This window comes from Cynocephalus volans, chromosome 3 (genome assembly GCF_027409185.1).
Source record: "Cynocephalus volans isolate mCynVol1 chromosome 3, mCynVol1.pri, whole genome shotgun sequence".
NCBI lineage: Eukaryota > Metazoa > Chordata > Mammalia > Dermoptera > Cynocephalidae > Cynocephalus > Cynocephalus volans.
This window is the reverse complement of record NC_084462.1, coordinates 105259320-105283744: the sequence shown is the minus strand read 5'-3', so window position 1 is coordinate 105283744 and position 24425 is coordinate 105259320. Positions and strand designations below refer to the sequence as shown.

Below are 24425 nucleotides of genomic sequence, written 5' to 3'. Positions count from 1 at the left end.
TCCATGCTCACACGCCCTGATTCAGTGCACTTATTAACTGAATTCTGTCCCCCCAAATTCTTACTGTTGAAGCCCAACCCACAATGCGACTGTATTTGCAGATAAGGCTTTTAAAGAATTAAGGTTAAATGAGGTCATAAGGGTGGGGGCACAATTCAGTATGACTCGTATTCTCCTAAGAAGAGGAAGAACATTTGGGAAGAGCACACAGAGAAAAGGCCATATGAGGACACAGCAAGAAGGTGGCCACCTGCAAGCCAAGGAAAGAAACTCAGGAAAAACCAAACCTTCCAACACCTTGATCTTGGACTTTCAGCCTCGAGAACTGTAAAAAAATTAATGTCTGTCTGTTTAAGCCATCCTGTTGTGGTATTTTGCTATAGCAGCCCTGGCAAACTAATACACCTCCATAGCCTGATTTTTCTCAGTCTACATGAGAAAACCCCACACCACAAAAATAAAAATCAGGCAATACTTAAGATACCCAATATTTACCAGAGGCAATATTGAAATGATTTACATGTATAATATAGGCACCAATGCCAGCCATAAACAACCAACGCCAGCCACGCTGGAGTTCCCCAACTGAATATCCACGCTCCTTGGGATTACAACTAACAATATTGGTCACTGCCCAGCAAATTTACCTCAAGATGGGGCTTAAATTGATTAATTAATTTAATAGCCATTTATCAAGCAGCTTCTACATGCCAGGCACTGAGCATGAAAAGGGCTCCATCCCAAGCACCGTGCTCTCTGCCACTTCTGTGTTTCTGCCCTTTTCAATCTGTCTAGCAGATTATTTGAGTGTAAAACATTAAACCATAAGTCAATAGAACTGGACTTTTAGTCCTATATTTCAATCTTTCACTTAGCTTAAATGACTCTAGCTTACAGAGTCTCAGTTTCCACATCTGTAAAACAAAGATAGTCTTGGCTTCCCTGTCTCATAGTGGGTTTTGAAATCAAATGAATTACTAACTGCAAGTTACAAATATCACTACTTTTGCATTTCTCTGCCTATTGATCTACTTAAATCCAAGTTATATATGCATGATAATAATTTTCCTTTATATTTTGAAAGTTGTCTTGGGTAGCTCTGGTTAGAAGTGATATCTTCTTTCTTTCCTTTTTTTTTTTTTGGCAGCTGGCCAATAGGAGGATCTGAACCTGTGACCTTGGTGTTATAAGGCTGTGCTCGAACCAACTGAACATCCAGCCCTTTTTTTTTTCTTTGAACTTGTATTATATTGTTTAATTCATTTGTTATGAAGTATGTGCCATGTCATGAATTTCTAGTATTGATATTTTTCCATGTAATAAAAGATTACTAATGTTGATATTCTATACTGTCAATGTTTACATTATATGTCTCACAACCCAGAGAGTAAGTTTCTTAAGGAGTGTCTTTCACAAAGAGTAGATATTTAACAAATATTTGTAAATGTATTGATTGCTGAAGTCCTCCCATTTGTAGTAGGTTGAAAATCATGGCCACAATATTTTGCAGCTCCTCCCATCAAGAGGTGAAGTGAAGAAGTGAAGAAGTGAAGTTTCTCGCACCTTGAATATGGGCAGGCCTTAAGCCTTGCTATGACCACTAGGATATGGTAGAAATGAAGTTGTGATTGTGCTGCAGCCTATGCCTAATGATGTCTTGTAGCATCTCCTTTCATCCTCTTGGACCACCGCCTGAAGGATCACCATGCTATAAAGAAGCCTAGCCAAGCTGACACATAGAACTGTCGCACATGAGAGGCCATCTTGTACCATTCAGTTGTTTCCAGTCACTTTTGACTGCATGTTCATGAATGAGCTCAAGTGAGACCACTGAAAGAACCACCTAGTCAACCCACACAGAATCATAAGAAAAAATACATCACTATGATTGGGCTTTGTTCATGACACAGCAACAGATAACCAAAGACTAGAAGAAATATTCCACTTTGCTTATAAGGTTTCTTCTACCTCTTTTATGGCCCTTCTCATAAATTACCTTGCTTTCTGGACATGTATCTTCTGACCACTATCAGGCTATAATGTCACTGAGGGCCAGGTAGACTTTATTGATCTTAGATTCTCCTAAAGTACTCTGCCCAGAACTGTAGGTAGTAGGTAATTAGTCCATTTTCAGAATAAGTGATGGTTCCTTTGAAAGGAGTTTTGGAACTCAAGACATAGAGGGATTTATTATAAGGTAGTTTCATCATGAAAGCCATTTGATCCTTGACCCTTTCCCACACCTATATGGGTGGAGGGTAGTCTTGGAGTAAAAGGAATCTAAAACAGAGCACATTCACGGATTAATCTGTCATACCTTTCCTTTAGTTCCTTACATATCTGTCAGAGAAGACACTCTTCCTATTGGTTAAAATTTACTTCATTTAATTCCTATCCATACATCTATATATTTAACCTTTAACAAAACATCACCTAGAGCCAAAACTACTGGGGGAGAAAAAAAGCATTCTAATCATCTATCCCTCTGTATCCAATTCTCCATCTCTCCCACTTTTACATAGACAAAAAAATAGATTTTTTTTTTTTTAAAGATGACCAGTAAGGGGATCTTAACCCTTGGCTTGGTGTTGTCAGCACCATGCTCAGCCAGTGAGCGAACGACCATCCCTATACAGGGATCCGAACCCATGGCCTTGGTGTTATCAGCACCACACTCTCCCAAGTGAGTCACGGGCCAGCCCAAAAAACCAGATTTAAATGAACATCAAATATGACTTCGGTGAGGGTGTAGGAATCATAAAAGGACAGTTTGGAGAATGTTATGTATAACCAGGATGCAAATAACAAAACCTACTCCAACCCCAGAATGAATGCTTGAGCATCTGTGTGCCAGAAACAGCAGAAAGAGCAGCAGACTGGCCTCTTCCTGTAGAGCTACAACCTCTTCCCCATTTTGTATCCAGAGTTTCCTTTGCTCTTAAAGTATCTGTTTGGGGGCTCTTATCTGGAGACCTAATTGGTGGAAGGATTCGAGCTTCTAAGCAGAAGCTGGTCTGGGAAAACTGTGTCTAAAAACCAGCACCTAGGTGAAGTCTCCAGCCCCTGTGAGAGCCACAAGTGCTGGGACAGCAGCAGTTTCTTTGTTATTAAATATTTGGGGTCACTGCACTTTCTTCAGTGTTAGGCTTAGTGGAGAGGCTTGTATCCAAACTGGTCATGGTCCTCAGAGTGCATTGTTTTTTTCAACTCCCTGTTGCTTCACATATTTAAGGTAGTCACAATTTGGGCTATGACCTGAGGAAAACTTAGGTGTGGTTCGGGCTCCCCTAAAGACCATATGAGACTGCTGGTAGGCAAAGAGGGCTGGCCAGGCTCTGCCCTTTGCTGCGGGCAAAGTTGAGACAAGTTTACAGACTGTCCCATCTGCCACACAAGGTGATTAAAATACCCTTATATTTGATTGGTTAATTCAATAAACAAATACTTAGGCATATGTGTTAAGGCACATATGCCTAAGTATTTGGTGGTCATAAAATTGAGCAAAACAATGAGATCTCTTTGTACTGGTGGACAATCTCATAATCTCACAATTTGGTCAGGGGTGGAGTCTGAAGGGACAGCTTCCTGGAGAATCCAGTCCTGTCCCAGAAGTGACTCCAGGAAGAAAGGCTGTGGTGATAATCTTAACTTCTTAATCTATTTCCTCCTGGCACATCATTACCCTGGTTTTTATTTATTTATTTATATTATTTTTGCCCTTTCTTTTTAAATGTGTTTCTTTGACTGGCTAACGTTGCCTACTGTTGCCTACCGTCTCTTCTCCCGCTGCTAAGAACAGCCCAAGCTTCGTACACTTTCATTGCCCTCCCAATTAAAATGCGTAAGCCATGTCCCCTATGTTCTGGCGCTAAATATGGGCAAACGAATTTGGGCCCCAAAGATCACAGGACAAGGGAAGAGAAGTCACCAACCAATGGGAGGCCACTCACAACGTAAAGTGGTAGCAAAGTCTTTAGTGGTGTCTTTGGCCCAGTGAGGAGCAGATTCCGCGTCAGGTGGCACATAATTGAGGCCGCGCCACTTCCTGAAACACATGACCAGTGAGCAGAAGCCGCCTAGTCCTACCTCCTGGTCTGGAGGTAGCGCGAGGGGCCACGCTTCCAATGGCTCGCAGGACCTCTAGTCACGTGCAGATTTTGCAAGCCCAGCGGCAGGTCCTGGCAGATCACGTGACAGCTGACGCTAGCATGACGCTCCCCAGTGGAAAGGCAGAGCTGCCTTCACGGAACCAGGAATTGGTTTATTTCCACAAATAACAGCACGGCGGGGCGGGGATAGCCTATCACGTGCTGCGGGACGGACGGGGCGGGGCAGGCCACTGGTTGCAGAGGGCGCCCGGCGCGCAAGCGCCCTGAGGACCCGGTAGCGGCGGCGGCTGTGGCTGCGGCGACGGCAGCGGCGGAGGAAGCCCGATCGCTGACCGGAGCGGGAGGCGGTGGTGACGGCCATGGCGGCAGATGGAGAGCGTTCCCCGCTGCTGTCCGAGCCCATCGACGGTGGCGCTGGTGGCAACGGTTCCGTGGGGCCGGGAGGGAGCGGGGCTGGGCCCGGGGGAGGCCTGACCCCCTCTGCACCACCTTATGGAGCCGGTAAACATGCCCCGCCCCAGGGTAAGCTGGGGCGGGTCCGAGGAGTTCCCGGGGTACTCTGAGAGGCGGGGAGTGGGTGGGGCCGAGGGCGGAGGCGGGACTCAAGCGCCAGGTGCGGGACTGTTGCACCTGTGACGGGATGAGGTTTCCGTCCCTCCGCATTCGCTTCCAGAGCCTGGGAACGGAAGGGGGTCCTGGGAAAGTTGATCGAGAGCCGGTTATGAGAAGCACGCCGAGCTTGATCAGAAGGGTCGAGGATCAGAAGGGTCGAGGATCAGAAGGAGGTCCCTACCCCTGTGCAGCATCCGTGGGGATGGTGTCTGCAAATGATCCCAGACCTTCTTTTTATCTGCTTCCTCTCCAGCATTCCCCCCCTTCCCCGAGGGGCATCCGGCAGTGTTGCCTGGGGAGGACCCGCCCCCTTACTCACCCCTCACCAGCCCGGACAGTGGGAGTGCCCCCATGATCACCTGCCGAGTCTGCCAGTCTCTCATCAATGTGGAAGGCAAGATGCATCAGCATGTAGTCAAATGTGGTGTCTGCAATGAAGCAACTGTGAGTTACGTATATATCTACGAAATGGGCCCTGTTCCTGGATCCTTTTTGATCTCTTGATTCTAGACCCTGATCATCAGGCATTAGCCACGTGCCCTTCATGAGACCCAGGTTTCAGTTCCAAGAGTCTCACACAGCCATTTTCCCAGAAGCCATTCACCAAAGCTAATGCTCATCATCTGTCACCTTTATACCTATCTTGGATACTTACGTCTTATGCAAATCTCATGATATATGTCTGTTTTTTATTTCTCCTTCCTGGCTTGTACATTATCTTTCTTTTTTTTTTTTTTTTTTAAAGATGACCAGTAAGGGGATCTTAACCCTTAACTTGGTGTTGTCAGCACCATGCTCACCCAGTGAGCTAACTGGCCATCCCTATATGGGATCCGAACACGAGGCCTTGGTGTTATCAGCACCACACTCTCCTGAGTGAGCCACGGGCTGGCCCCTTGTACATTATCTTTCTGATCTCTCCTCAGAAAGTGTTTTTGCAGGGAAGTGGAAGGGATTGGGACAAGGGGTTTGCTTGCTGATGTCCCCATTATTCTCTAGCCAATCAAGAATGCACCTCCAGGGAAAAAATATGTTCGATGCCCCTGTAACTGTCTCCTTATCTGCAAAGTGACTTCCCAGCGGATTGCCTGTCCTCGGCCCTATTGGTAAGAGGCATAAGGTGGGGAAGGACATAAGTGGGAAGAATTGGAAAGCCAAAAAAGGATTAGTGTTTATATCGAATGTAAAGGTGAGAGAGCCTGGTGTTTATTTAGAAAGAGGAAAAGCTATGCAGCATTGTGCCTTGGGAATATTATAGCCATCTTTCTCATTTCTCAATTAAAAAACTGGATGAAATGGTGTTCTTTAGGAGATTGGAGAGCCGCACGCACTGTTGAATTATCCTGAGGTTAAAAGGGAATTGGTGACCTTAAGTTTAAGCAGTGCTCTCCTTCAAGGATTCTCTGGTAGGGTTGGAGACAGAGTATCTTAAATGTACAGAGAAGTAAAAGAATTTGATAGGCAAAGAGTGGGGGATGTGAAGGAGAGGCAGTTTGGGAATCCTTAGGATTAAAAACTTTCAAACATAGTCTTTTTCTCCTGTGTAGCAAAAGAATCATCAACCTAGGACCTGTGCATCCAGGACCTCTGAGTCCAGAACCACAACCTGTGGGTGTCAGAGTCATCTGCGGACATTGCAAGAATACTTTTCTGGTGAGGAAGGGTATTGGGAAGCCCTGGGGTAAAAAACTAGGAGTAATTATGATCATGAGTCTATTTTTCTGAATAATGATAATGTTGAAAAGGTCTATCCCATGGGGACACGTTTCCCACCCTTCCCCTGCCCAAGGATCTCACTGAGGAGGACCCTGCTTCTACTAATGAGTTTTTCTTTCTCTGTAGTGGACAGAGTTCACAGACCGAACCTTGGCACGTTGTCCTCACTGCAGGAAAGTGTAAGTGATTAGGGATTGAGCTGGTAATTAGGTAACGTGAAGAAAAAACTACAGGACCATCACAAACATCCATTTGTTTGCCCTCCACAGGTCATCTATCGGGCGCAGATACCCACGGAAGAGATGTATCTGCTGCTTCTTGCTTGGTTTACTCTTGGCAGTCACTGCCACTGGCCTTGCTGTGAGTAACCTTGACCCAGCCCCTTTCGTTTAGCCTCATCTCCATAGGTTAACATTTGGGAAATGGCTACCCTAAAAAAAGTGGAAGAAACTGGGCAGTGGGGGGGTGGGGGGGGAGTGTTGTTTTAAGGTATGGATGAGTTGAAGGTGACTGATAAACAGTCGTTACTGTTACTAAATGAGTAAAAAAACAGCCATCCTCTCTCTGTAGAGGATAGGACAATGGAAAAGTGGCTTAAATTAAGAGTTACTATTAGGAGGCCTGGCTCAGTTGCCAAACATTAAAACTTGACTGACGTTTGTCTGTGATGGTAAGAGTATGTTCCTGCCTAAGTGAAGCGAGATGAACAACCTGAACTTGAATAAGATTCCTGAAGGTGGCTACATGTGGATAGGGAACAGGCACTGAAGCTTGAGTTCTGTGTTCCTGTTCCTAGGGCTTCTAGGAAGTAGTGGGAAATCAACATAATCCCATCTTTCTTTTTCTTCTTTCTCATCTTCATCAGTTTGGCACATGGAAGCATGCACGGCAATATGGAGGCATCTATGCAGGCTGGGCATTTGTCATTCTGTTGGCTGTGCTGTGTTTGGGCCGGGCACTTTATTGGGCCTGTATGAAGGTCAGCCACCCTGTCCAGAACTTCTCCTGAGCCTGACGACCCACAGACTGTGCCTGGCCCCTCCCTGGTGGGGACAGTGACACTAAAAATGGAGCTGGAGTAAAAAGCTCCCTGGGCTTCTATATGGAAGCCAAGCAGCTGCCTTTCTTTTCCCTGGGGAGAAGTAGGAAGGAACCAGGCCCTCACTTAGGTTTGGAGGGGTAGGTAAGACCACTGTTGGCCATCCGCTATCCTCCAAGGGTTGCTGTGTTAGGGTGAAGTAAGCAAAATGTTGCCCCTAAACCTGGGTCCTAAAGACAGTTCTAGGCTGGTCCTTCCTATATGCTCCCTGAGAGCAATTCCTGTCCCTTACACATTCCAGGGCAGGGTGGGTAGCCCTGGGGGTTCCCCTCCCTCTTGTGCACCATTAGGACTTTGCTGCTGCTATTGCACTTCACCAGGGGCTGGCTCTGGCCTCAGTACCCTCAGTCTCCTCTCCCCACATTGTGTCCTGTGGGGGTGGGGTCAGCCGCTGCTCTGTACAGAACCACAGGAACTGATGTGTATATAACTATTTAATGGGGGTTATGTTCCCCTAGTCCTTTATTTCCCTTAATTCCTCCTTCCAATCTTCCTTACTCCCAGTTGCAGTATTTAACTGGGCTGGGTAGGGTTGTTCTGTCTTGGGGGAAATTAGGGACTCTTCCTGTGCTTGTAAATAAATAAGGTCATGACTCTACCTTTTCCCACTTGTTAACTTGTATGTATGAAAAGGGGCAACACACAAAGAAAGCAAGGCTGAAACTATGCCTTTTTATTTTCACATGGATAGTTAAAAGGAAGTCATCAGTAGCTTTTGTTTAATTTTTTAAAAAGGGGTGGGGACCCAAGAAACAGAAACCTTGGGCTTAAAAGAAACCTGTTTGTCACAGGAGCCTGGATGGAGGGCTCATATTTTTATAGAAGAGAAATACAGTGCAGCAATACTCTAATTTTTAAAGAAGGAATGCTAGCTTGGGTGGGGTGGGGTGGGGCTTGTTTTCCAGGCTCAGAGTGATTTGGGGGAGATGTCACAGTGCTAGGTATAGGGTGATGGGACAGTGATCACTGCCAAGGGCCTTGGAACGGATCTTGCTGTCACACAATGCCGTTAACAGAGAGTGGGACAACAAGAAATAATCAAGGCGCCAACCAACGTTTTTGGATCGAGCATTCATCATGTATGTCCAAAAGGTGTAGGCATAGGCCGTGTTGGGGTAGAGGTGCCGAAAGCTGTCAGCCAGCGGCACATCCTGCAGCAATTCCCCAAAGCCCTGGCGCTCTTGAGGAGTGAAACCAGCATTCTTTTTGTTTCCCTTGGGGTTCCGAAGATCAATTTCTTCATGAGCCACATTGAGGTCCCCACATAGCACAAGGGGCTTGCGGGAAGCCAGACCCTTCAGGAACTTGCGAAAAGCCTCATCCCAGCGCTGCCGGTACTCCAGTCGTACCAGACCCCGGCCTGCATTAGGTACATAGGCTGTTACCAGTACAAATGTGTCAAATTCAGCCACAATCACTCGGCCTTCCTGATCATGTTCATCCTCACCTACAAAAATGATGAAACAGAATCAGCATAAAGAACAATAAGAAAAAGGAAAGCAATCAAGAGTTGGGGCAGGGATGGAGAATTAGCAATTGGTTTGGAAGAGCTCAGGCATTAGGGATCAACAGGGCCTCACCAATGCCATAAGAGACTTTAAGTGGGCACCGGCGGCAAAGTAGGCCCACACCGCTGTACCCTTCCTTGTCCGAAGGAGCTGACCAGTACTGATGGGGTAGTTCAGTCAGCTCTTGAAGTTCAGCTGGTAGTTTGTTCTCTGAACATTTTGTCTCTTGAAGGCACAGGATATCTGGGTCTTCCTCCTTTACCCACTGTGAGTGAAAAAAAAGGCGGGAAAAGTACTATCAACTCAGCAGCAGACATTTAGTGAACAGTCCATGTACTAAATACTGTATAGACACAGGTAAGACAGTCCATGTGCATAAGGGGTTCAACAGTCTTAGCAGCACAATATTTAAGCAATTCTATAACCGACAACTAATGGAGAGAGGTAAGATTTTTAAGTAATAATTGGACGATATGCTGGAGAAAAAATGGGAAGTCTAGTAAAGAGGTTTTTTGCAACATTTGGGGGAAGAGGACAGGACACTGAACAAGACAATAACAATGGACTCCAAGGAATGGACATTTAGGAAATACAACTGGCAGAATTTGGTAAAGCCCCTCTTGTACATATCCTATAAGAAAATTACAGGCAGGAGAAAAATAAAACACATTCTGGGGACTAAAATGAGAAAAGGTGATTAAACCCCAAGATCACTCATACATACTCTTCCCTCCTTGAATTCCACTCACATCTAAACCTTTTTTCTTAATCCAGGCTCGAAGCCCATCCACATTCCAAGAGCAGATCTTGAGTGTGGCAGATTTGCCGCTGGGTGAAGTTTTCTGATCTGGGGGGTCCTCATACAGGACTGGGCCCTCTCCTGCTGCCTCTTTATCGTTTTTTTTTGCTCCCGTCTTACTCTTCTTGGCCTCTGGCTCTATAAAATGAGTAATACATAGTGGTAAAAGTTTGCGGTTTCCAACCGCGACCAGGAATTAACTACAGACCACTGAGAGACGGCAGTAATAGCGACTTCTTCACCAACTCCTGCAAAAATGAGTCGGTCCATATTTCCCTTCATCGACGGAATTAGAAACACCCCCACCAGAGCTTGTAGGGAGAGCGACTCATTCCATTCTCTTACCCGTCTTAAGCTCGTTCCCGTCTTCTGCCACCGCTCCCTTTTTCCCACGCTTCGGCATCCCTGTAACTACGGTCCTTCGGCACCTGTACCACGCTGTCCACCGAAGCAATATTTTCACTGCGTTGCCTACAGACGCAAAGAAATCGTGAAACCAGCAAAGGAGATGACTACCTCCCTTGGGCGTCCGGGCACCAGGTCCCGCCTTGCAAACTAGATTATCTCTGAATCTTTTCCCCGCCTCCTTGCATCATAGGCCCTTCAGCCCTTCACCCACCTAACTAGATTATTTCATAGTGCCTTGTACCCTCCTCGCGAGATCTGCCCTCTGGCCAATTGAGGACCTTAATTAAGGGTCCCGATTCAGGTTTGCCAGCCAGCGAAGCCCCTCTTTTGAGCAGAACAGCAACCTTGTATACGACCTGCTGCGTTCTCAGCCTGGATCCTCCTTACCCGAGCACAAAGAATGGAGCACGCTATGCCCCCACGTGGGACCTGGCGTGGTCACGTGATCCCAGATACCAGTCACGTGGAGAAGAAATGTGGGTGATTGGTCTGCCCGGCACATGTGACGGAGAGCTCGGCTGTCCCTCCCTCCTCTATCTCCCCGGGAGACTAAAGGCCCCAACCCTACATTCTCGGGCTGTTTGTCGTTGTGCCAGATGCAGGACTCATTCTGCCACGCTGACCGACGATTCCAACGTTGAGCAAGAGGGAAAAAAAGCCAATGGGGAAGGCTGGTCTGGACCACGGGAGAAAAGCGGGGAAACGTAGGAATATAAGGCTCGGAGGCCGGCTCAGTGTTCCTGCCAGTTAGAAAGGTTCTTGAGGGGGCCTTGATTGGTCGCCGTGACGGGTCGCCGTGACGCCACCGGCGGCGCCGGGGCTCCACCCGCGAGAGCTTTCCGTGTCTGTCCAGGTGCCATCTGCTGTCTAACACCCGCAGACTGGTCGTCTTACTCTGCGCTGTGGAATCTGCGCCCCGGCACGGACTATAGTGAGGGCCTCCGCGGCTCCACAAGTTACTAGGAGCCCTGTTGGCGTTTTTCTCAGGCTCCGCCATGCCGACCGTGCTGGGTTTTGAAGGCAGCGCCAACAAGATTGGTGTGGGAGTGGTGCGGGATGGCAGGGTGCTGGCGAATCCGAGGCGGACTTATGTCACTCCTCCGGGCACAGGTGAGTGAGTAGGCGGCTTATAGTTTGCGGCGCACTTTTCCGCATAGCATCACCTTCTGTCTTCCTGAGCACTAGTGAAGTGGGTCCTGGGGCGCATTGTCCCCTCTTACAGCTTTGGATTCGAGTCTCGTTGAGGTGATGTGACAGTCTAAACGTCACAAGGGTAATGACTAGAAGAGTCACTGTTACTTGAACCTGTATCTTCTGGGTTCATTCAGTTTTTATTGAGCTCCTTTTATGTGCTAAACATTGAAAAACAGGTGTTATGAGTTTGCAGTGGAGTCAGGCTTATAAACAGATCTTTGCACTACAGCATGACAAATGGTATAATGGAGCTGGAATCAAAATATTCTAGAATGAGAAGGAGAGAGATGAGAGTGGTAAGACTCCCAGCTTAGGTGTCGGACAGAATTGGCTGGCTTTACCATGTTCATATTTGTTGTGGATTATATGGCCTTCCAAAACTAATTTAAGCTTAATCCCCACTGTAACTGTTAAGAGGGTGGGAAATCCTATTATGGTAATTGAAAGGCGGGGCGTTAAAAGAGTTGATCACATTGTGAGGACTGTGTCCTCTTGAATGGACTGATCCATTCATACAGTCATGGGCGTGGTTCTGATGGCTTTCAAAGGAGAGCAACTGAGAAACTTAGCGCTCTCTCTTGCTCAGCTATTTCACCATGTGATACCTTGTGTAACTATAGTCACTACCAGAAAAGGCCCTCACCAGATGTGTTCTCTGGACTTTGGACTTCCCAGCCTCCAAAACTGTAAGGAATAGATTGTATTTCTTTATAAATTACCCAGTTTCAGGTATTTCGTTATAAGCAGCAGAGATGGACTAATACAAAAATTGAATATTTATGTTTTGGATATCTATTCCTAACTCTTAAAATGGGAGTAATAATACCAGTATTATTGGGTCTTGAGTATTAAATGAAAGTATCAGACACATTACAACTTCTTGCTAATATTATTTTATAGTCTATTATATCTTGCCTGCCCTCCCCTAAAACATCTGCACACATAGATGAAGTCAACTGACTTGCGTGAAAAGCCTCCCGGCATAGGTGATATTGTGATAAGTTATTCATTAGAAATACGTATGTATATTTAACAGTCACTCTTCTAGGTACTTGGGCACTGAGAATACAAAGATAAATAAAATAGCCAATGCTATTTTGAGATACTCATGGTGAAACTGGGCAAACTACAGATGATTATAATGCTATAATTGTTATATGTTAAATACAATGTTGTAATCATTTATGGAGTTCTGTAGGGTCACAGAGAAGGTCACCAAAGAGTATGAGGTAGGTATCATTTGAATTGAGTCCTGAAGGCTGAGCAGGAGTTGGGTATAAAGAAGGACATTTCTGAAAGCTGAACAGCCTATATAGAGGCTGGAAAGAGTACATCTGACAACGTGGAAAACAGGATGCTTAAGGAGAGTGAAAGTACTCTTCCTACGTTACTCAGACTCCTGTTGTGTGTGCATGGTGTTTTTTTGGTTTTTTGGGGTTTTTTTTTTTTTTTTTTTGCTTTTACCTACCTTTGATACAGGAAAACTCTATGGTCTCTGACCTGTGTCTTTTTCCTAGGATTCCTTCCAGGTGATACTGCCAGGCACCACCGAGCTGTTATCCTAGACCTGCTGCAGGAGGCACTAACAGAGGCTGGATTAACCTCCCAGGATATCGATTGCATTGCCTACACCAAAGGTATGGCTGAGAGAGTGATCAAAAATGGAGAAGTATACCTGGAGCCTGGCTAGGTCAAAATAGCCTGTATCTCACCTCTGTCACCACCACTGCCTCTACGCCATCTCTCACATCCCCTACTGCCCCCATCTGTGTTTTCTAATCTCTGGGATTCTAATTCTCATTTCTATCCCTCTAGGCCCAGGTATGGGTGCCCCACTGGTTTCTGTGGCTGTTGTGGCCCGTACTGTGGCTCAACTGTGGAATAAGCCATTGCTAGGTGTGAACCACTGTGTAGGCCACATTGAGATGGGCCGTCTCATCACTGGAGCCACCAGCCCAACTGTGTTGTATGTCAGCGGAGGAAATACACAGGTATTTAGGGTGCTCCACCCATTTCATCTTAATTTCTGAAGCACTGAACCAGTGGCTTTCTTATTTTACCTGAGCTGCAGGAACTGTAAGAATAAAGCTGGCTTTATCTGAACCTAAAATACTGCACATCAGAAAACCCACAACAGAGTTTGTAACATTGTAGATTTGGGCAAGTTGATTAGAACATTAGCTGACTTTTACCTATGTGAATTTCCAGTTTAGAAAAGGAAAGAGTGGTAAGGATTGAACCCTTCAAAGTAACGAAAACTTATTTTATTTTTTTAGATAACTACATTTTTTTGTTTTATATTACAGAGGATAAATATATAGACTTTGTTGTTCTAAGAGTGTGAAAATATAAGTAACTTTAAAAAGCACTTTATAAATGATAGAAGGTATTTTAACTTTATAGGTGAAGCCAAAGTTGTTTGGGATACCTTACGTGATCCTTTAAGGTTGAGATATCACCTGGTACAGTTATCATTAGAAATAGTTCAGCATTGTCCCTGGCTTATGAAAGCATTGTGTTCTAAAACTTAATTTTATGAAATAGTTTTAAAGATAAGGAACACATTCCCACTAAAACAACATGGGAACTTTATCAGGTAAAGGGCAAATAGCTGGTTGAGGCCTGAAAGGTGATAAACAAGGTTAGGGACTTCAGTTGTGGAAAGTAGCCATGGAGGCTGCAGGAGTTGATGGAAAGGAGCAGTGATAGAGTTTTCTCTTCCTCTTTCCTTTTGAAGCTTGGATGTAAAAAAACAGGAATGATGATTGAGTGGACAGGAGTGGATAATAGAAGAAAAGCAGGATTTTCTTTCCCCTTTTGTCACCAGCTTTTTGATAGCAGAGTAAGAGCTACATCAGAAACAAAGGAAATCCGTAACAGCACCAGGAAGGGAAAGAGACTTGTTAAGATCTCTAGGAAGCCCTTAGTGTCAGAAATATGGAGCATATGTATCAGTAGATGATAAATATTCTCTGTACTAAAAGTTAGTCACATATGAAGAATGAGCGTAAGTGGATTGCTGTTGCTGAATTGAGTGGGCCATTAGTTTGACCCATACGGCATTTTTGAATTCTTTATCTCTATCTCTTTTCTTGTTTCCAAATATCACTGCCCTGGTAGGATAATCTAAAAGAACTCTTGTTCCCTGCCTTCAAGCAGGAAAGACTGTTCCCAAGTCCACACTGTCAGGACAACTTTTTTTTTTTTCTTTTTTTAAATTTTATTTTGTTGATATACATTGTGGTTGATTATTGTTGCCCCTTACCAAAACCTCCTTCCTCCTCCCTCTCCTTCCTCCCCCCCAACAATTCAGGACAACTTTTTAAGGGATCTGTCAGGAACCTTTAAGCTAGAAAAATGTATTTAAGGGCCAAGCCGTGGCGCACTCTCCCGAGTGCGGTGCTGGGAGCGCAGCGACGCTCCCGCCACGGGTTCGGATCCTATATAGGAATGGCCGGTGCACTCACTGGCTGAGTGCCGGTCACGAAAAAGACAAAAAAAAAAAAAAAATGTATTTAAAATGAGTTTGCTTTTGCCCTGACCTAGACTATCTTCTGTGTATTAGGAGTCCACTTTTGGAAGCCTCAGGATATATGGGCTGCTTCTCAGATAAGAGCTATAAAAAAAATTACCCATTCGGGATATGAGAAGACACTTTCTTTTCATTTCTTATTGGAAGCTCTACGGGCCATGTTGATCCTCTACTACATTCTTCCCCAAAGCCAAATGCTCCTCTTTACAGACCTGAGATTTCATGGACATCCTCATCACCCTTAGGTGATTGCATACTCAGAACATCGTTACCGCATCTTTGGGGAAACCATTGATATTGCTGTGGGTAATTGTCTGGATCGTTTTGCCCGAGTGCTAAAGGTAAGCCATTGGGGCTGCAGAGAACATAAGATGTAGGTGAACTTCTGGGGAGCCATGGAAATGGAGGGAGAAAGTAGTAAATATGCTTTTTGTGCTTCTTGCATATCTGGCTTCATCCCATTCACTTCTTAATTTATCTTCTGCTAGATATCCAATGACCCAAGCCCAGGCTACAACATTGAACAGATGGCAAAGCGGTAAGGAGACATAGGTGGAAGGTGACTGGCTGCTGGGGCTTTAGGGATTTCTCTGTCATTAATAAGGTTTGGAAAGGGCTTTGTAGGGGGAGCAGCCAGAGCTGACTATAGGCTTAATGCCTCATCTGTTCATTCCCACATAGAGGCAAGAAGCTAGTTGAGCTGCCATACACTGTAAAGGGGATGGATGTCTCATTCTCAGGGATCCTGTCTTTTATTGAGGTGAGTATGAAAGAGGTGAGGAGATGAGGTCACTTTTATGCTTTTTTAATGAAGTGTATCTGTTTTGTTCACTGTTGTATTTCCTGCATATGGCATAGTACTGGCCTATATCAGATGATGAATAAATTTATTTAGCAAATATTTCTTGAATATCTTCTTTGTGTCTGGAACTGTTCTAGACAATAGAGATATAGTATGGAGCAAAACAAAATTCCCTTCCTATGTGGAGCTTAGATTTTTTTTTTTAAATTTTATTTCTATTATTGTTTTTTTACATTCTAAGATGTTGTGGGGGTGGGATGGAGGGAGGAGGGGGAGAGGGGCTAGCCGAGCCCATGGTTGGCTCCTTCACTGGCCTGATTGGGATGGCAGTGGAGTGTGGCTGAGGCCCATGCCCCACCCACAGCTGGAGGAGGGCTTCTGGCAGTGGCTGGATTGTTGCTGCTGGGCTGGATGCAGGTGGGGACAGGGTGGCTTCCAGCCAAGCTTAGATTCTAATGACGGGAGACAGATTTAAAAAAAAAAAAAGAAAAAGATACAGAAAGGAAAGTAATAAAATATAATGTCAGATGGCGATAAATACTATGAAGAAAAAGTAAGCAGGGTGGTAAGTAAGGGGTGGGTGGGAGGTGCCAGGGGGAGCATTCAGTATATAGTTACTGAATCTTAAATGATTGCTGCCCATTCTATAGTTTGGTGCCAGTGAAGGGCAATGTGAAACACCATGATCCTCCAAGTGTTCTAATTTAGCTTGAATTGTGAAACACAATGATCTTCTAAGTGTGCTAATTTTTGCTCTCATGTAATTCAAAACCACTGTTTATTGTTTTATTTGTTTCCTCTTTTAATTGTAGGATGTAGCCCATCGGATGCTGGCCACAGGGGAGTGTACTCCTGAGGATCTGTGTTTCTCCCTGCAGGTAATGTAATAAAAAGCTGGGACAGAAAATCGGGGTTGGAGGAGCTTTTATATGATAAAGCAGAACTAAGCTGGGATGCCTCTCTGATGTTTTCACCTTTTCTGTCCCCCACAGGAAACTGTGTTTGCAATGCTGGTAGAGATCACAGAGCGAGCCATGGCACATTGTGGCTCCCAGGAGGCCCTCATTGTGGGGGGTGTGGGGTGTACGTATCATTGAATAGTATTTCTCTTTCCTGTTCTTGGCATTGTGTGTCTTCCTTGTGATGATTTAAACCACTAAGGGTTTAGCAAAATTATTAGTTTCATTTATTGTCCTGCCTATGCTTCCCAAGCCTTGCCTCCGGTCCTCTACTTCATTATCTTAAGTGCACATGAGGTGTACAGCTGGACTGTGGAGAGATGGCTAAAGCTAAGCCAACCCTGTCCCCTACCTCTTTATAGGTAACATGAGGCTACAGGAGATGATGGAGACAATGTGCCAGGAACGCGGAGCCCAGCTTTTTGCCACAGATGAGAGGTAAGGGCCCTTTCCCTTTCTTGATTTTTTTTTTCTCCTCCCATTGTTGTGATTTTTCATTCTTGAATCCCAAATTTCATATCTCTTTTCTTTCCCAGATTCTGTATTGACAATGGAGCCATGATAGCACAGGCTGGCTGGGAGATGTTTCAGGCTGGGCACAGGACCCCCCTCAGTGATTCTGGGGTGACACAGAGGTGAGTGATCCAGTCCTTGGAGGGGGTAGATAAGATTATATGGGAGGTAGGCAAAAATCCGCAGGGAAGAGGCAAAAATCAGTGCAGGAGCATGAGGGCAAAGAATGGAAGGTGCTAAGGGATAGCCTTCCACCAAGTTTTTCCTATTTCTTTACAGATATCGGACAGATGAAGTAGAAGTGACCTGGAGGGACTAACAAGATTAACAGCACCAAAGTAGATAGTTCCCTAAGTGGAGCCCAAAGAACTGTGGGCCTTAATCTCTTTCCTGATTGTGGGAGTGCTAGAAAGGCTATGGACTTCAAGCAAGGCTTAGGGTTCCCTGTGGGACTCCAAGATGACTCAGTAATAAAATATTTTTGGTTTTGTTTGTGGTAATTGGATTGTGTTGTTCAGGACTAATACAGAGTTGGCACTAGTTAAATTTCTGCCAATGGGGTGAATGGATAAGGAGGCAAGGGTCACAACAGTGCCCTGGCTTACTGTGCAGGTAGTCTTGGAGGCTGCTGCTCAGGAGCCTAGGACAAGGGGAAATCACAGACACCATCCTAACATCCCCTTAACAACAGTATCATCATCATCATATCATTTTAATATTAGACCCTGTGCTAACTGCTTTACATTCATCTCTCATTGAAATTGTTTGAAGTAAGTACTCAGCACTTCCCTCAAAGTATCCTGGAGATAGATCTCATTTGTAACTCAAGAGTAAAACTGCCCCTCCTCCATACGCTTCCTCCTACATACTCCTACGTACACTTCCACTGCTGGTTTGAGGGGCTCCAGATATACATCCCTCCCTACTGCAATCACCAGAGCTAATCTCATTGTGCCCCTTATCTTGTTTATGTCAATCACCATGAGAAGTCCCAAACTATCAAGTCATCTCATCCTTTGCACTCTAATAACCATAAGTTTCTCCACCCCCATTTTCTTCCCCATCTACCTCCCTCTTCCATCTCCTGAAACTTTTCTGTATTCTCTGGAACTAGTAGCCTGTCATTTGCAAAATTCCCTATACCCTCAGCCTCATCTCTCAGTGTTCCCTTCACATTCTTGCTCTGAGACCTGGTTTCTTGTGAGGACTCTGCTTCTACCACCTCTCTCCTGGTGATGGTTTTTCCTACATACTTGCACCACTGGGCCTCAAGGCAGTGCAGGTGTCCTCATGTTTCCTCATACTATTTCCAGAGCATTCGCCCTCATCCCTAATTCCTCTCAGCTTTGAAACATTAGACTGTACCACACCAACATCACTCATCATAAATCTCATCCTTCTAACATCCACTTCAGCCACTCATATTTTAGACCCACAACTCCTCCAAATCTCAATCATCCTACTCTTCTACCATTACCTCCTATCTTTACAGTTCATTCCCTTTAGTATGCTGAATCCAACAACTCATCCTGTAATAGAAAACCCTGACATGACCAATGCCATCTTAGGTAGGCACTACTCCATTCTCATTGTCAGACTACCCCCTCTGCATGAGAAACCAGTGTGACCTTCTCATAGAAACTAAAACAGTTGCATAGAAACAGGAACCATACACAGTGAACTGTTACATAGGAACAAGAACCATACACAATGAAAATTTTTATGCTTGATTGCTTTAACTGCTCACTTGGCTTCTGGTAACCTAGCTACCTAGCTTGCTTTTTACACCTGGACAAACCTGTGTGCCAACAGGATGTGGTTTTTGCCTTTATAAACTCCACCAGACCAAGGCTAGTGGCTGCTCTCCCAAAATACCTAGGGGAGACAGTCACCAGCTGGCTAATAAAAACTCTGTTAAAATTCTTAATTAAATGTTTGGTTCCTTTCCTGGGCGACAACCTTACAACAATCTCTTCACCAGGACCTGTAATCCATTGCTCTTACTTCCTTTCCACTGACTTTATCGTCCACGTGTTTTCATTTTCCTCTTTTCCAGCTAAATTCCAGTAAGAAACACTTTGTTGTACATACCTTATCTCCCTTGCCCCTCTTGGTTTTGTCATATCTAGCTCATCACCTACTTTATACCTAGAACCATGCAGCTGAAAGGGCTAGCAAAAAACAGCCATGCTGATAACTGGTCTTACTTTAAATTTATCACTGTGAAATTAAAGTGGGTCCCTTATGCCACTCAGCCATATTCCATGTCCCTAGTCCTTAAACTTGCCATCTTCTCTGATAACTCTCATACCTTCTGACCCCTCAGATCTCCAACATCTTCTCCCTTCCTCATGCTTACCTTGGTTTCTGTTTTAGTGAGAAAACAGGAAGAAATCAGAACACATTTACAAGCTCCCACCAACTCATCTAACTGCCTTTTAGCATCTGTATCCAAATGAAGGTATTTCAAAAAGTTCATTGAAAGATTTGTGTTATCTTTTAATTCTATTTTTCCACAAACTTTTTGAAGTATCCTCGTATACTCTGCTTTCCCTCCTGTTGTTATAAACTTATCAACTGGGGCTGATTTTGCTCCTCAGAAGGCATTTGGTTGTCACAGTGGGGCAGGGATGCTACTGAATAAGAAGCCAGGGATGTTGCACAATATCCTACAATGCACAGGAAAGCCCCTGCAACCATTTTTGGGCTAAAATGTCATTAGTATCAAAGTTGAGAACCCCTACTATAAACACTGCCCATGCTCCATGCTCCTGCCTAGATCCTGTCCTCTAGCTTTTAAAGAACTTGCTCAATAATTCTGTCTTTTCAGGGCCGGCCCGTGGCTCACTTGGGAGAGTGTGGTGCTGATAACACCAAGGCCAAGGGTTCAGATCCCTATATAGGGATGGCCGGTTAGCTCACTTGGGAGAGCGTGGTGCTGACAATAAGTCAAGGGTTAAGATCCCCTTACCAGTCATCTTTGAAAAAAAAATAACAATAATAATAATTCTGTCTTTTCTGTAGAGTCAGTATTTCTTTTTCTCTCCTGAATCTTTCCATCAGCACACAAATATGCTATTTTTTTTCACTTTACAAATAATGCTCTCTTGACCCCATTTCCCCTTCCAATTGCTTTCCATTTTTCTGCTTCACTTTATAGTAAAACTTAGAGTTGTTTCTAAATCCTCTCCACCAATTCCCTCATTTTTTTCTGTTTTTTGGTTTTTTGGCAGCTGGCTGGAACAGGGATTGAACCAGGGACCTTGGTATTAGCAGCACCGTGCTCTAACCAACTGAACTAACCGGCCAGCCTACCAATTCTATTAAATCTACTTTACCAAAACTGTTCTTTCCATGATCACTAATGACTTGTACATAGCTAAATCTAAAGTCGTATTCTGGGCTGGCCCGTGGCTCACTTGGGAGAGCGTGGTGCTGACAACACCAAGTCAAGGGTTAAGATTCTCTTGCTGGTCATCTTTTAAAAAATAAAAAAAGAATAAAATCATATTCTGCTTCATCTTACAGAGGCTATCAGCAGCATTTGACACTCCCTCTTTGAAACATTTTCCTAACTTGGCTTTAGGACATATTCTCTAGTGTGCCTCTTAACTTACAGCTCTTTCTTAGTCTCCTTTACTGGTTTCTCCTCATCTCCACAATCTGTTAACTTTCCAGAGTTCAGTCCTCAGGCTGCTCTGTTTACACACATAACTGCAGTGATTTCATTCAGTCACGCATTAAAACCATTTTGATGTGGGTGATGCCCAGTTTTGTATCTCCAGCCTGTACTTCTGACCTGAATATCTAGCTACCCATTGGCAACTCTACTTAGATGCTTAATAGGCATCATATATTTAACATTTCCAAAATTGAACTTATCTTTTCCCCATCTTACTCCTGCAGTCTTTATTTCAGTTAATGACAACTCTATCTTTCTAGTTGCTCATGTCAAAGCACCTTGGTGTGATCTTTGGCACCTTGGTGTTGTCTTTGACACCTTTCTTTCATATCCTCCAATTTATCAAATTTGCTTAGCTTTACCTGCAAAATATATCCAGAATCCCATTTCTCCTAACTTCTACTGCTGCCACACTAGGCCAAGCTAGAATTACCTGTCTTGAAGATTATTGCAGTAGCTGTTCTTTGCTTCCACCATTGCCTACTTATAGTCAATTGTCAACACAGCAGCCAGAGTAAATAGTATTAACATGGAAGCCAGATTATGTTACTCTTCTGCTCAAAGCCCTCATGTTTTCCTATATCAGAGCAAAACCCAGAATCTTCTAAAGGTCTGGGAGACCCTCAATGCTTTGCCCTGCTCTTCCCCACTTACCACTTTGACCTCATCTGCTACTCAGCTCCTTGTTCACCCTGCTCCAACAACATTGGCCTTTTTCTTGTCCCTTAAGCTCTGCAGGGGTGCTAACTCAAGGCTTAACACTTGCTGCTCCCTCTACCTGGAAAGCTCTACCCAGGTATGGGTTACTCCATCACGTGCTTTAAGTCTTTGTTCAACTATTTTTTTGGTGAGACCTTCCTGACATTACTTAAAATTGTACTCGTCCAGCACCTCCTAGCTCCCTTCCCTGTTTTATTTCTCCTCATGTAATCATTTACTTATTTGTTGTTTGCCTCCTCCCATTAGAATGTAAACTCCATTGGGGGGGCAGGGAGATTTTTATCTTGTTTTATTCATTACTATATCTCCCAGCACTTACAATAGGGTCTGACACAGGGTGGGCTTCAATTAGTGTTTGCTGAGTGAATAAGTTGGCAGGGAAGTAAGTCAAAGAAATGATCAGAGAACTATAAAGTAAGATGGGTCAAAAGCTAAAAAGAAGGGCCAGCCTGTGGCTCACTCAGGAGAGTGTGGTGCTGATAACACCAAGGCCGCGGGTTCGGATCCTATATAGGGATGGCCGGTTAGCTCACTGGCTGAGCGTGGTGCTGACAACACCAAGTCAAGGGTTAAGATCACCTTACCGGTCATCTTTTGAAAAAAAAAAGCTAAAAAGAATTGGGATCATATGAGTTTGGGGAAAAAGAAAGTTTCTGATGTCCTAGTAAGTAGAAAGTGGCGATAAACACTTTCATTTACAAAAGTTAGGCACATTAAATTGGTTGAGAATGCACTAAGAAATGGAAGTTTAAATTCAAAAACTGAGGTAGAGGATAGAGAGTTTGGGATGCAAGTATAAAGAAGTTAAATTCCTCTCCTTGAGTATATTTGAGAACAAGAATGATCTCTGTCTCCAGGCTTAGGGGTTATTTTTATAAATAGGCAGCAAGTATGTTACTGCACATTAGCCTCGGGTATTGATTTGTAAATTTTTATTAATGTTATGAGGTGAAATGGATCTTAGAAGGAGGACCTTCTTCAGCACTGTAGCCCCAGTTCACATTGCTTAGTAGGGGAGTTCTTTCCTTAGGAAGCTTTGGGATGCTGCCAGAGGCTTCCCAAGGATAGCCTCCAAGTCTGTGGTACCAAGAAACTAAGATCATGACTCCCTGAGTTCTAAATTGTGGAGTCCTTCTCCTGGCTCAGTTTCTTCTCCTGAGGCTCTTCCTGGCAGTATGGGATCAGAGTGTCCTGCTGATTTCCATGAATGAAGGCAATGGGGGATGTCAGGCCCCTGGACAATATCTCCAGCCAGGTCACATGTAGGGCAGGCTGACCGAGTGATCACAGGTGGGCTTCTAGTATGGAAGGCAGTGTAAGGAATGGAGCCTGTTCCTCAACTTATCTAGTCATTGGACTAGCCCTGCCCCTGGAATCTATGCCCCTGGAGTTTGAAATTTTCCCAGACTCACGTGACTGGAGGGCAGCACCATGAGAATATTACCATAGTACTTCGTGACACATGTGCTACTCCAACTACATGGTTATGAAGAATGAACAGAAGACAAAATGACCCACCACTGTCAGTTCCCACTCTGGGACACTTGCCGTACTTGCTGCCCTGTTCCTGTGTATCTTCTGTTTGTTTGTCTGCAAGTCCTATTCAGAGATGTAGCCTGAAGGAGGAGGCATGTTAAAAGAGATAGATTCCAGGTTACCCTTTGGTGGTGGCTTTTGCAATTGGTATAAGGCCACCAAGTCTTCAAATGCCTTTTGGCTGCAGAGAAAGGAAATCCCAGGTTCAGCAGGGAGCAGAGAGTATTGGTCATCCCCTGAAATTTCTGTCTTCGGGAATTGAGAAACAACAGGGCTTCTTTGCTCCAGTTTTTCTGTTTTGCTGCCTAATCTTGCATTTCTTCCAAACTGGTAACCATAAACCCATTCAGATGCTTGTAGATACTAAAGCTACTCCATTTCCCCACAGCCAGTACTCCCCACAGTAGTCATCTTTCATCAAGTTTCAGCTCCTTTCTCTCTCCCCTTTTGCTTACCAGAATATTCAGTTAAGTTATAACTTGTCTGACACTTGCTTCTTTAGGTTCTTAGGTATGAAGAGGAAGGCAGGAAGGGAAGAAGTGTATGGGGCAGGGGACTTGGTCCTGACTTCTTTTCTTGAGGTTTGCCTGTGAGCTCAGGTAGTACAGACACGTGTTGGAAACCAAGCCTGAACCTTCAGAGGAAGGAACGTGTCCTAGGGCAAGACAAGACAGGAACTGGGCATTTTGCCTAAATTTTCCAGTACCTTTTCCTATCCCTCCATCTGCACCAAGTGTCCTAATACCCTCCCCTCCCCTTGCTGTCTTCTGCATTTTAGGTCACTGGCTGTAACCTTGGGTTTTTGTGTCCAGCTCAATGTTTGTGTTTCTCCTCCAGCTGCTCAGGGGGCTGCTCACAAAAACTCTCACAGGACATCAAGCCCATTTTTCCTCCTGCATGTTGGTACGTAGGGGATCAGCATAGTCAGCCCTGTGAAGATAACAGGAGAAGAGATGGGCAGCTCCCTTTTCTTGGGGCTGAGAAAGGGAGCAAAGTGTGAAAGCCTCTGAAGTGGGAGGAGGGCATTCATTGCTTTGTAAATACAGTGTTCATTTTCTAATTCTTTCTGTTTTTTATATCACTATCCTCCCTTTCCTATTCTCTGGAACTTGGAGAGCAGTAGAGGCTTCTTAGGGAGCAAGAGAGTCCCTGCCTCCAACATTACTGAGCCAGTACGTGTCCACTGTCCATAGGCCCTGCTTAGACTGGAATGTGATTTAAGGTTGGTAAGGATGC

General features: G+C 44.6%; 3 protein-coding genes across 9 annotated transcripts; 2 read left to right on the top strand and 1 right to left on the bottom strand.

Moving 5' to 3' along the window:
- The first annotated feature begins 4335 nt into the window (after positions 1 to 4335).
- PIP4P1 (phosphatidylinositol-4,5-bisphosphate 4-phosphatase 1) lies at positions 4336 to 8124 on the top strand. Of its 2 annotated transcripts, none has more exons than XM_063089159.1 (7): positions 4336 to 4610; positions 4975 to 5165; positions 5721 to 5827; positions 6269 to 6374; positions 6564 to 6616; positions 6707 to 6797; positions 7303 to 8124. In XM_063089159.1, exons 1-7 carry the CDS (start codon positions 4469 to 4471, stop codon positions 7444 to 7446), a joined length of 834 nt encoding a protein of 277 aa, XP_062945229.1. In that variant the 5' UTR covers positions 4336 to 4468; the 3' UTR covers positions 7447 to 8124. The 2 variants fall into 2 exon arrangements, with proteins under 2 accessions (XP_062945229.1, XP_062945228.1); XM_063089158.1 differs by having other exon boundaries at positions 4336 to 4631.
- Positions 8125 to 8194: 70 nt separating this feature from the next.
- APEX1 (apurinic/apyrimidinic endodeoxyribonuclease 1) lies at positions 8195 to 10702 on the bottom strand. 6 transcript variants are annotated; one of them, XM_063089151.1, is made up of 5 exons: positions 10639 to 10702; positions 10189 to 10314; positions 9794 to 9981; positions 9117 to 9309; positions 8195 to 8983 (listed from the first exon to the last, which is right to left on the bottom strand). In XM_063089151.1, exons 2-5 carry the CDS (start codon positions 10244 to 10246, stop codon positions 8466 to 8468), a joined length of 957 nt encoding a protein of 318 aa, XP_062945221.1. In that variant the 5' UTR covers positions 10247 to 10314; positions 10639 to 10702; the 3' UTR covers positions 8195 to 8465. The 6 variants fall into 6 exon arrangements, with proteins under 6 accessions (XP_062945221.1, XP_062945222.1, XP_062945226.1 ...); XM_063089152.1 differs by having other exon boundaries at positions 10596 to 10684; XM_063089156.1 differs by having other exon boundaries at positions 10608 to 10670.
- A 75-nt stretch (positions 10703 to 10777) lies between these two features.
- On the top strand, positions 10778 to 17741 carry OSGEP (O-sialoglycoprotein endopeptidase). Its single transcript, XM_063089157.1, has 11 exons — positions 10778 to 11361; positions 12963 to 13082; positions 13261 to 13436; positions 15223 to 15318; positions 15466 to 15515; positions 15659 to 15737; positions 16592 to 16657; positions 16772 to 16862; positions 17101 to 17176; positions 17275 to 17373; positions 17531 to 17741. The coding sequence occupies exons 1-11, from the start codon at positions 11247 to 11249 to the stop codon at positions 17568 to 17570; spliced, it is 1008 nt and encodes a 335-aa protein (XP_062945227.1). The 5' UTR covers positions 10778 to 11246; the 3' UTR covers positions 17571 to 17741.
- Positions 17742 to 24425: the final 6684 nt, after the last annotated feature.